Below are 12,135 nucleotides of genomic sequence, written 5' to 3'. Positions count from 1 at the left end.
TGTCTCAGGCCAATTATGGGGCCACATTGGCCAGCATAAGGACCTATCCTGGGCACTTTGTCTGCAGAGCCTCATCCAACAAGGCTGAGGATGCCTCTGGGACCCTTCTGCTGACCTGCCCAGCTTGGTCACAGTGAAGGATGTCTCTTTTTCCCTTTGATTACTGAAACATAGGCACAAATGTTTTAAAAACAGCTTTTGCTATAAGAGAAAATATTAAAAACTTAAAAGACAGAGAAACAAATAGGTTTCTAGAACATGGTTTCTGTACTTGCACAAAGTTCAACTTCATAATTACTTGGATTATTTAGTTTCCAGAGCCTTCTACTCCCAAATTCTTTTCTTTGCCTCTGAAGAGGAAGAACCTCCTCATCAATTTACCCTCCTCATCACCTGATGTAGTGAAATAGAGGATTGTGCCATGCCCAGAGCCTGCTGCCAAGGTCTCTCCTGGGGTGACTGTTGGCCTGTCCCTCTGTCCCAGGTAGCCACACTAGGCTTTGTGTGGCCTTGTCCTTGGTCTGTGGGGTAAGGGTGAGCCCTTTCAGGTAGTGACTAAAGTGGTGCAATAGAGGAAGATTGAGTTTTGAAATCTGATAAACCCATTTCCATTCTTGGCTTTCCCATTCTTGGCTTGATCTTATGAAATTTACCTCCTCTCCTGGAACCTCAGCTTCCTCATCTTCAAGATGGAGAAACATGGTCCACCTTGTTGTAAGTGTGAGGGATGCTGATTTCTCAGCTCATTTGACTTTTTCTCAGACCCTTCTATAGAAAGATCACTGTATGTCCGTGTTCTAATGCTAGAATTTTTTTTCTTTTCTGGAATTGGGGATTGAACCCAGGAAATAGGGTTTCACCAAGTTGCTTAAAACCTCTCTTAAGTTGCTGAGACTGGCTGTGAACTTGTGATCCTCCTGCTTCAGCCTCCTAAAGCTGCTAGGATTACAGGTATGCGCCATGGCGCCCAGCAGATGCTAGATATTTTAAAACATGTACTTTACATGTTTGTATAAAATAGAAGTGGCCCTTTAAAAAGAGAATGGGACAGAATGTTTACCATCAGGGCAGCAAGGAGCTGAAGCAGCTGGAGCCTGCTGAGTAGGCTGAGGGCTGTGCCTGGCACACAGCATGTGCTGTACCGTTGCCAGGAGAAGCACTGCATGGAGCTAGTTAGAAACACTTCTAATCTGGCAAAAGACTATCCTTGATGCAGCGTGGAGACTGTCATATACATGAATAGTTATAATGTCACCTTTTCCAGTTAAGCCGAATTATTAACAATCAGGCTTGATGATGAGGGTCAATTTCTTCCCTGATGGAAAGAAGTACAGAGAAGGCAGAAACAAGCAGGAAACGGATTTTACAGGAACCAATAAGGTCAAAAGGCAAGTGAAACGAAAGAAAATGCCAGGCCTGGTAACTGTACAAGGAAGATGTTTAATATATGCTGATTGCTCTGGTCCCCTCACCCCCTTCAGCTACCTCTGTTCCTGCCCTTCTCACCCACACTCACTTTTGTCTGCCTGAAGCCTGGGTCCTGGTCCATTTTAAGCAGATTTCACTTGTCTGGAGTGTAGTCTTATCCTCCCATGGAAGTCAGAGAAACAGGCTCTTGGGAGTCCCACCCAGCCAGCCACTCTCTCCACCAGTTTGCCTCTTGGGACCACCTTCCAGTTTGGTCACTAATGAAATACCTCTCTGCCAGACTCGGCTTTCTCTGGAGCACTGGGGATAGGCAGGTTCTGAACTCAGTCTTTCTATCCCAGACCAGCACACCACTCGTGTATTTAACAAGCATTTGCTGGGGGACCCTCTGTGTGTTGGGCACTGGGACACAGCAGTGTGAACAATTCAAAACTGCTGCCTGTGGAGCTCACAGTCTAGAAGAGGAGAACAGGAAACCACTTGGACAAATAATGTCAGTGGTGCCATTTGTTATGGGGACAAAATCTGTGGGGGAAAGCAAAGCCAGTAGGTAAAGGTGGTAAGGACCTTGCTACACAGTATCTAAGGAAGGATCTGAAGGAGGGGAGAGAATGCCACATTGATCTTTGGGAAAATGTGTTCCAGACAGAGGGAAAAACAAATGCAGAGACTGGCAGGTGGCAAGAGGCCCCAAATGTCTGAACCAGCAGGGAGCTCAGCATGATTTGGATAGAGTCAGGGGAAGGCAGGCAGCAGGGAACTACATGAGACATGAACACATAGGTAGTTGGGAGCCATTTTAAGAAGTTGGCTTTTACTTTAAGTAAGCAGGAAGCCACTGTGAGATGGTCTCTAATGTAGTAACAGGACCCCTCTGGCTGTAGATCCAGCAGATCAAAGGCGGTTAGGGCTGAAGGAAAGAGGTGATGAGGAGACTGTCGTGATGACCCAGTAAGAGCCCATGGTGCTTGGAGATGATGGTGGTGGAGGTAAGGAGGAGCCAGATCCTTAAGAAAGTGAAAACAGGACTTACCCTTGGGACAATGTGGGAGGTAAGAAAGAACATGGGGATGACACCATAGATTTTGACCAGAGCAGCTAGAAGAACAAGGTTGTTGTTTGACTGAGGTGGGAAGGCTGCAGAGGGCACAGGTGTCAGAGGAAGCTCAGGAACTTGGTTTTGACTTGTTGCATTTGAGATCAACGATATATCCAAGGAAGATGTTGAATAGACATGACTCTGGGGGATAGAGGAAGTATCTGACAGGATATAAATTTTGTCACTGACCTACTGATGGGATTTTAGCCATTTTTCCAATCTTGATGACAATTGCTCCCCCTCCCCCAGCAAGCACAATCTCAGACATCTGGCAGGGACTTAGTGAAGGATAGTTGGCCAGAGAGATGTTGCTAATCAATGCAGTTTTACATCAAAACTACCCCATGGGTGCGCAAAAGCAACAGAAAGATCCTTTCCTAACAGTCCCCTGCCAACTCTATCCCAGCCCCATAACCAGAAGAACCAACCCCTGAAACTACCAAAACCCCCTGGAACCATGCCTTGGGGGAATTAACAGTGACAGATGTGGCCCCCAATTCCTCTCCTGGACTGTCCCTGAAGGCCAGTTTTACTCCTTTATGGTTCAATACAAGGACAGGGATGGGCAACCCCAGAAGGTCCTTGTGGCTGCAGACCAGCTTAAGGTCACCATCCCCAACCTAGAGCCTACAGGAAAATACAAGATGAACTACTGTGGGTTACATGGCAAGGAACACATGGCCCCCCTATCTCTGTGATAGCTTTGTGATGGGTGAGTAAGTGGGAGTGAGGCAGTTCTCATTCCTGTTATCCAGAGCTGCCCCCTAAGACCCTTCTCCTAGCCACCATCCCTCACTGAGGAGTTAGGCCCCTCAAGCTGTGCCTCAGTGACTCTGTAGGTCCCTTTCCAGTCTCCCAGACATCTTAGTCTGTTCTCCGACCCCTTAGCCTCTCCCTGGAGCTAGAACTTTCCCACCCTTCAGTGCCTTCCCCATCTCCAGCTCTCACCAGGCCAGAATGATGTCATCCTTCCATTTGGCCTAAATCCAGTCTCTCTCTCTCTCTTTTCCACCCTCTCTGATTGTCCACAGCTGTTTCCTCCCCATCTCTTTTACAACCCTGTGACTTGGATGCGGCTGCCACCTCCCCCCTCTTCCCCCACTTTTTTTTCCTTTCTTTTCTTTTTTTAATGTGTATGGTACTAAGGATAGAACCCAGGGCCTCACACATGGTAGGCAAATGCTCTACCACTGAGCTACATCCCCAGTCCAGCTCTTTTTATTTTTTGAGACAGAGTCTTGCTAAGTTGCTGAGGCTGACCTCCAAGTTGGGACCCTTCTGCTTTAGCTTCCCAAGTAGCTGGCATTACAGGAATCCTATCGCACCTGGCCTTCTTCTGCCTGTTTTTATTGGGGTTAAATGACACACATACCTGAATATCTTCTCAGAGATCCAGCCATCTGGCCTGAGTTGTATTTCCTGCTGATCCATGCTAGTCTCATCCTTCCACAGGCTGCCCTCTCCCTTGGACCCTCCTGCCCCTCATGGCTTCCTGGGCATAGTTTTGCCACAATTTTTGTGCCAAGGCACATGGTGAAATCCCTATCCCTTCTCTGAGCATTGTTTTAAAATCTAGAAAATAGAATGTATAGGATTAAAAAGGACACCAATTATATTGACATACAGCATGTCTTCTGTGTCTGCAGGTTTCACAACCAACTATGGATCTGAAGGCTTGTTGTTGTTTTTATACCAGGGACTGAACCCAGGGGCATGAACCCTTTTATTTTTCATTGTGAATTAGGGTCTCACTAAGTTGCTTAGGGGCTCACTAAATTACTAAGGCTGGTCTCAAACTTGGAATTCTCCAATCTCAGACTCCCCAGTCGCTGGTATTACAGGGGTATATCATCACATTTGGCACTAAGTATTTTTTTTAAATGTGCTTGTCCTGACTGGGTGCAGTGGGACAACTACATAAGTAGTGTGTTGGACTATATTTGGAGATGATGTTCATAGATTATATGTAAATACTACACCATTTTATATAAGGGACTTGAGCATCCTTGGATTTTATTAGCTCTGGAGGGTCTTAGAAACAAACCTCTTTTGATTCTGTGGGATAAATATACAGTTACCAAAATATTTCTTAAAAACTCACATTTGTGATTTGGTAATACCCGGACTTCTTCATTAGTTCATTAAATAGCAAGTCTTTGTGGCATGTTTAGTAAACTACCACACTTAGAAGTAGCGATGAATGTAAGCAAAATTTTGAAGCTTCTGAAGTAGCTCTAAGGTGATGTGAAAGCATCTCAGCTTTCTCTTGATGGCAACCTCACAAGTATTGTTTTTTTTTTTTTTAAGTATTGTTAATTCTACAATATTTGGCTTCCTATCTTGATCATTGAAGGGACTATAACTGTTCCCCATTTTAGTGCTTGATTCCCTTGGAACCAGCAGAGCCCAGGATTTCTCCCCTTTGTAGAACAGGCATGTTCTGTGTCTTTTGGATTCTAGATCCCTTCCCACCCACCCAGGCCACTGAAACCCCTGACCGCCCCCTGGAGCCACGCCTGGGAGAGCTGACAGTCACAGATGTGACCCCTGACTCCGTGGGCCTCTTGTGGACAGTTCCTGAAGGCAAATTTGACGCCTTCATGGTCCAGTATAAGGACAGGAATGGGCAACCCCAGGTGGTGCCAGTGACTGCAGACCAACGGGAGGTTACCATCCCTGGCCTGGAGCCCTCCCGCAAGTATAAGTTCCTGCTTTTTGGGATCCAGGATGGGAAACGACGCAGCCCAGTCTCTGTTGAGGCAAAAACAGGTGAGAGGGTCCCCCGTGCAGCCAGGCCTTGGGCCTCAGCCTTCCCGCCTGCTTCTGTTTGGTTTAAAAATTTATACTGCCTGCCCCAGTCCAAAGCAGACAAGGACCAGTTCTTGGGTCCAATTACCTCCTGCTGGTCTTTCCTCTCTTTTCAACATTTCTGTTTCTGTTGAATGGGGGAAGCCCCTTCCTGGAAGATGGACTATGGGAGACTGGAGCTGCTGGGAGAAGGGTAGTGGTCACCATCCTTCCTCCCTAGGCCTTGTGGGTTTCTCACATCTTGAGAGTTTCACCCTTTCCCTCCAACTCTCACCCCCCTCACCCATCTGGCCCCTCATCTGCCTCCCATAAAGGATTTTCTTCCTCCTCTGTCCTCCTGAAGCCTTGGGAACTGGGAACCAGAGGAGTCCAACCCAAATGTGCCCTATTTTGGGGTTCAGTCCAGCCCTTCTCTGCCCCTGGGGCTTCCTATTGCCAGAAACCTCTCGCAATAACAATGCCGTCAGCGTCTTTGCCGTCCAGGAAGGCAACAGGCCAGCTCCTTCCCAGGCCCCTGAATGGCTCCTTTGGCAGACATCAGATGCTTTCCCCATCTCAGTTCTCCCACTTTACCCTTCAATTCCTGCAATACCCCCAGGCACAGACAACCCCCCATTCCTCTAGGCCCTATGGGATTCTCAGTGCTCTTGAGTCCAGCTGGTGCAGAATAAGAAAGGGAACAGAGACGTTGCAAGGACCACCCCTGTCATAACATTTTTCTTCCCCCACTGCTGTCTGCCCCCATTAGGGAACCTGTGCCCCACTTGGATTTCCTCAGGGGCCAGTCAGATCACAAAGTGTGGGCTCCTGGGTCAAAGGAAATAGAGACCAAGTCCATGATAAGATGCCCCCTGCTGGGGAAATAGTCTCTCAGAGATGGGAAGAGTCTAGACAGCAGAAAGGGTAAGATGGAGAGGGGAACTAGGGAATTTCTTTCCAGGAATAACACAGGGCAGAAGACTCTTCCCACGTTGGTCTAGTAAAGAGAAGCTCAGGCCAGTTAGAGATGGTGGCAAGGATGGAGGCTGATGGAAATACTCTGAGGGAAGCACTGACTACTTGGGCAGTTCTGGGGTTTTCCAGCCATAGCCGGAGACAGTCAAAGAATCATTTCAGAAAAAAATAATCACAGGAACTTTTCCTCCCTGTTAGCTGCCCGAAGTGATGCCAGCCCAGGGGCTCTACCTCGCCTTGGGGAGCTATGGGTGACGGATACCACCCCAGAGTCACTGCGCCTCTCCTGGACAGTCCCCGAGGGCCACTTTGACTCTTTTGTGGTCCAGTACAAGAACAAGGATGGGCCCCAGGTGGTGCCTGTGGAGGGCCATGAGCGCTCAGCCACCATCACCTCTCTGGACGCTGGACGCAAGTACAGATTCCTTCTCTATGGCCTCCTAGGCAAGAAGCGCCTTGGCCCCCTCACTGCTGATGCCACCACAGGTGAGGGGAATCCCCTGCAGAGCCTGATCCTTTAAGGCCCTGGGGCAGCAGGCAGTCACTTGGATAGCTGCCATTACCATTATTAGATCCCAACCACTTGGTCTCAGATCTAGCTCCCCTATGCCCTTGCATGAGCCTGTAGCACAAGTCCTTTACAAAGCCCTGTCTCCAGATCTCGCCATCCTTCCCTTTGAGGTCACCAGCTTTCCAGAAACACATTAGCCATTTCTTCTCCATTTCTCCATCTCAGTGAGCCCGAGTTCTGTGGACCATACTGGAATAAAACCCCAACTAGGGGAGGAACTGCAAGTGACTGGCGTGACCTCTGACTCTGTGGGCCTCTCATGGACAGTCCCTGAGGGGCAATTTGACTCCTTTGTGGTCCAGTACAAAGACAGGGATGGGCAGCCCCAGGTGGTGCCTGTGGACGGCAGCCTCAGGGAGGTCAATGTCTCAGGCCTGGACCCTGACCGCAGGTACAAGCTGCTGCTCTATGGGCTGCACAACAGCAAGCGTGTGGGTCCCCTTTCTGCCATTGCCATGACTGGTAAGTGTGTGGTGACCAGAACACCCTGTGTTTCTTTTCCTCCTGGCTCTCCTGGTCTCACTGAGCCATAAGGTCGCTCAGCTTTCTGTTTCCCTTCTTTTGGGGAAAGAATGCCTCAGTATTTAAAGGCATCATTAAATCATCACAATGGTACTGTGATTACACAGTATCATTGAGTTTTGGTGAATGTGTAAGTCACGAAACCATTGCCACAAGGGAAATATAAAGCATTGGCATCTACCCAAATTTCCTTGTACCCCTTTGCAGCCAACGACCTCACTCCCAACCCTTGGCATCCATTGATCTACTTTCTATCATTTTAGTTTTGCCTTTTTTGCATTTTGTTTTAACAGCATCATACAATATATGTTGTCTTGGGTTTGGATTCTCGTACTTGCATAAAGTTTTTGAAATTCAGCTACATGTATGAAAAGTTGACTCTTTCATTGCTGATCTCTTGCCCTTATCTCCTTCTTTCCCACCTCCTCTTGAGAGATTTGTTCAGTGGCAGACCAGTCACCCATCTCTCCCTGTCTCTCTGAACCAGCCCCTAGGGAAAAAATTGAAGGTGATATCCCCACCCCAAGCCCTCCGACAGTTGAGCCCCACCTGGGGGAACTAATGGTGGAGGAGGCCACTCCTCACAGCCTGCATCTCTCCTGGATGGTGACCAATGGAGAATTCGACTCCTTTGAGGTCCAGTATGAAGATAGAGATGGTCAACTCCAAGTGGTCAGTACTGGGGGAGACCAGAGTGATGTTACCCTCACTGGTCTGGAATCAAATCACAGATATCTGGTGACCCTATATGGCTTCCATGATGGTCAGCGTGTGGATTCTGCCCACATAGAAGCCCTGACAGGTGAGTGAGAGGAACTCTGCCACTCTGCTCCCTTCCAAATGACTAGGGGGTCCGAAGGAGAGTAAAGGCCCTGCAAACATAGCCTCTCTTTCAAGCCTTCTCTCTCTTCATATTCAGTGCCTCAGGAGGAAGAGAATGAGCCATCAGAAGTACCCACCATGACCCCTGAGCCTCCACTCAGGCCACGCCTAGGGGAGCTGACTGTGACAGATGCCACCCCTGACTCCCTGAGCCTCTCCTGGACAGTCCCTGAAGGACAGTTTGACCACTTCCTGGTCCAGTACAAGAATGGGGATGGGCAGCCCAAGGTGGTGCGGGTGCCAGGGCATGAGGACGAGGTCACCATCTCAGGGCTGGAGCCAGACCACAAGTACAAGATGCACCTGTATGGCTTCCATAGTGGCCAGCGCACAGGCCCCGTCTCTGTCATTGGGGTGACAAGTGAGTGGATACTGGGAGCCTCAGGGTGGGACCCAGTGGGAGGTTGACTCTAACTCTTGGGTAACAGCTGAGCAGGGAACAGTGGCAGAGGCTTGGTCAGTAACCACAGACTTGTTCTTGGCTGAGGCTATGGCCCCCTTTATGCCTTCCCTGGGGTTGACCTCTGTCTTCTTCTGGAAAGGGAAGGGCCATAGGAACTTGTGCTGTGCTGGGAGCTGCTCCCAGTTCCATCTAGCTGCCCTTGAGCTTGTTTAGGCATGCTTGTCAGCTGAGCAGGGCCTCTCAGCCCCAAGGATGAACTTGGGCTTGTCTAAACTGACCTCGGTACCCCTAGTGGTGGCTGTGGCTCCTCCCTTCTTCTCCCCAAGACCTGAGCACACTTCCCAGGGAACCTGCCTCACTCTCTCTCTTTCACCTTCTCAGCTGCAGTGGAGGAGACCCCCAGCCCCACAGAACCCAGCACAGAGGCCCCAGAGCCCACTGAAGAGCCACTCCTTGGGGAGCTGACAGTGACAGGCTCCTCCCCTGACTCTCTGAGCCTCTCCTGGACTGTGCCCCAGGGCCAGTTTGACTCCTTCACCATCCAATACAAGGACAGGGATGGGCGGCCCCAGGTGGTGCGTGTTGGAGGAGAGGAGAGAGAGGCCACTGTGGGGGACCTGGAGCCTGGACGCAAGTACAAGATGCACCTGTATGGACTCCAGCAGGGCCGCCGTGTGGGCCCCGTGTCTACTCTGGGTGTGACTGGTAAGTGAAGGTCAAGGGGTCTTTAGGTTGATCTCAGGGAAGTTGAGTCTCCAGTGTATCCTCTGCTAAAGACCCAGGTCCCCAGAGCCCCTAGGCCTCTAATCCCCCCACCCCATCCTGTAGTGCCTTAAGACAGGTGTGATCTGGGGGCAGGGAGAGCTAGTCAGACCTATCTGGGTGAGAGCCTTGGAGACTGAGGCCTCTAAGACAGTGATTCACAGCCAGTTTGTGGCTCTCTCCTTTCCCTCAGAGAAAATTCTAGAGAAATTTCTTTTTGTATGATTGGGACAAATTCCATGAAATATTAATTTATTCCTTTAACACATCATGATGAAGCAAAATTTCAATCATATATGCAATGAGAAAGAATAATATGATGACCACTGGTATATTTGTCACCCTGCTTCAATTAAATGTCAACTCCTGGCCAGTCTGGTTAATTTTTGCCCCGCCCCTTCCCACCCTCTCCTACTAGAATGTTCTTTATTAGTGATTTTTTTCACTATAAAATTTATGTGCCATAAAATTCACCTGTTTTAAGGGTGCAGCTTATCCATTTTGGTACATTTACCTAGTTTGCAACCATCACCACTGTCTATTTTCAAAACTTTTTCACCATCCCAAAAAGAAATTTTAACTTCAGATGCGTTCCTATCCCCATCCCTCCTTCCCCACTTATCTATATGACTCAGGAGATTTGCCTTTTCTAGAATTATACAAATATAATTATATAATTCATGTTTTGGGGGGTCTGACTTCTTTCACTGTGTCCCAGGGACAGTTTGACTTTCATTGAGCATGATGTTTTTGAGGTTTATTCACTGCAGTATTTTAAAACTAATCTTGGACACACTATATTTTTAATAAATATGTAAACATATCTTTCTTTTTAAAAAGGCTATTTTTATAGGCTGGTGCTATAGCTCAGTGGTTGAGTGGTAGCCTAGCATGTGCAAGGATCTGGGTTCAATCCCTGGCACAGCAAAAGGAAATAAACACACAAATAGGCTATTTTTTAAAAATATCCACAATGCAATTACCATACTTTTAAAAATCGTAACAATCATTTCTTACTATGGTCAGTTATCCAGATCTCATAACTGTTGTTTTGCAATTTATTGCTAGAGCCAGGTCCAAATAAGGAAAATCATTGAAATCAAAAGAATTGGGTTGGGGCTGTGGCTCAGAGGTAGAGCGCTCACCTACCATGCGCGTGAGGCACTGGGTTCGATCCCCAGCACCACATAGAAACAAAATAAAGATATTGTGTCCACCTATAACTAAAAAATAAATATTAAAAAAAAAGAAATCAAAAGAATTGGAATTTTGATTAGAATAGTCAAGAAAGGCCTCCAATAGGAGGTGATATTTGAGCAAAGATTTAAAGAAAGAATAGACATGAGCCATTCATACATCTGGAGAAAGTCTTCAGGAGAAGTGAACACTCATGCAAAGGCCCTGATGTAGGAGGCTGCCTGGCATGTTTGTGGACTGTAAGGAGACCACAGAAAGACTTTGGTGATCATAATCAGAAATAGATTCTAAGGCCAGAGCTAGTCCACCTTCTGACCTGGATCCAAGAAAGCTGGGACTTCAACACCTCCTTCCAGCAACAAGAAATATTCTGTTTATATCTCTAGCCCCTGAAGAGGAGCCTTCTGATGCCCCTCCTCTGAAGCCACGCTTGGAGGAGCTGACCGTGACAGATGCCACTTCCGACACCCTGAGCCTCTCCTGGACAGTCCCTGAGGGACAATTTGACCACTTCCTGCTCCAGTATAAGAATGGGGATGGGCAGCCCAAGGCTGTGCGGGTGCCAGGGCACATAGATAGTGTAACCATTTCAGGCCTAGAGCCAGACCATAAATACAAGATGCACCTGTATGGCTTCCACGGTAACCAGCGCATGGGCCCTGTCTCTGCTGTCGGTTCAACTGGTGAGTGGATAGAAAGATACTGGGCCCTGCCCCAGGTTGGATCCAGTTTTCCTTTTACTGTTAGTATTTTTGTTTTGTTGTTGTTGTTTTGGTTTGATTTGGGGTATTTTTTTTTTTTTTTTTGTATGTGGGATTGAACCCAGGGGCACTTAGCCACTGATCCACATCACCATCCCTTCTTGAATTTTATTTAGAGACAGGGTCTCAGTAAGTTGCTGAGGGCCTTACTAAGTTGCTGAGACTGGTTTTGAACTTGTGATCCTACTGCCTCAGCCTTCTGAGTCACTGGGATTTCAAGCGTGTGCCACCACACCCGGTTGTTGTTGTTATTTTTATACTAGAGATGAACCTCAGGGAACCTTACTAATGGACTAAAACCCTAGTCCATTTCATCTTTTTACTTAGAGAAAGGGTATTGCTAAGTTGCTTAGGGCCTCAGCCTCCTGAGTTGCTGGGATTTCAGGTATGTCTTACCATGCTCTGCTTGGGTGTTTTTATTTTACTCCCTGAGACTGAGCCTCCTGAGCTTCTAGGATTGGTTCCGCTCTTGTCTTCACTCCAAACCTTTGATGTTGCCTCAGCTCTCTTATCCTCTACACAGGGGTATTTTGGGTCCTTGAAGAGGCAAGATACCAGGGAAAGAACGGATTCAGGCACAGCCTGGGTTGACCTTAACCTCAGCCCATTCAACCTCAAAAGAATCACTCAGCCTCTCTGGGCTTCCCTCTCCTCTTCAAAGAAGGAATAGCCACACATCTTAAAGGGTGGGTGGGGTATGACTGGGCTCACACAGTGTGAAAGGTAACCACTTCCCCTTGAAGGTAAT

General features: G+C 48.0%; 1 protein-coding gene across 5 annotated transcripts in view; it reads left to right on the top strand.

Moving 5' to 3' along the window:
• The window catches only part of Tnxb (tenascin XB), a 57,098-nt gene that overhangs the window by 24,974 nt on the left and 19,989 nt on the right, over positions 1 to 12,135 (top strand). For 4 of the 5 annotated variants that reach the window (XM_046467954.2, XM_046467952.2, XM_046467950.2 and 1 more), the window contains 7 exons: positions 4,988 to 5,296; positions 6,488 to 6,775; positions 7,026 to 7,322; positions 7,870 to 8,184; positions 8,302 to 8,625; positions 9,049 to 9,372; positions 11,013 to 11,309. In XM_046467954.2, coding sequence (XP_046323910.1) covers positions 4,988 to 5,296; positions 6,488 to 6,775; positions 7,026 to 7,322; positions 7,870 to 8,184; positions 8,302 to 8,625; positions 9,049 to 9,372; positions 11,013 to 11,309 — 2,154 coding nt within the window. The remainder of the gene's footprint in view (positions 1 to 4,987; positions 5,297 to 6,487; positions 6,776 to 7,025; positions 7,323 to 7,869; positions 8,185 to 8,301; positions 8,626 to 9,048; positions 9,373 to 11,012; positions 11,310 to 12,135) is intronic. The other variant, XM_046467951.2, reaches the window with a different exon arrangement.

This window comes from Marmota monax, unplaced genomic scaffold (assembly GCF_021218885.2).
Source record: "Marmota monax isolate L192 unplaced genomic scaffold, Marmota_monax_Labrador192_F-V1.1 WCK01_AAM20220418_F8-fsc00404, whole genome shotgun sequence".
NCBI lineage: Eukaryota > Metazoa > Chordata > Mammalia > Rodentia > Sciuridae > Marmota > Marmota monax.
The sequence above is the reverse complement of the archived record's forward strand: the minus strand, read 5'-3'. Positions and strand labels throughout refer to the sequence as shown.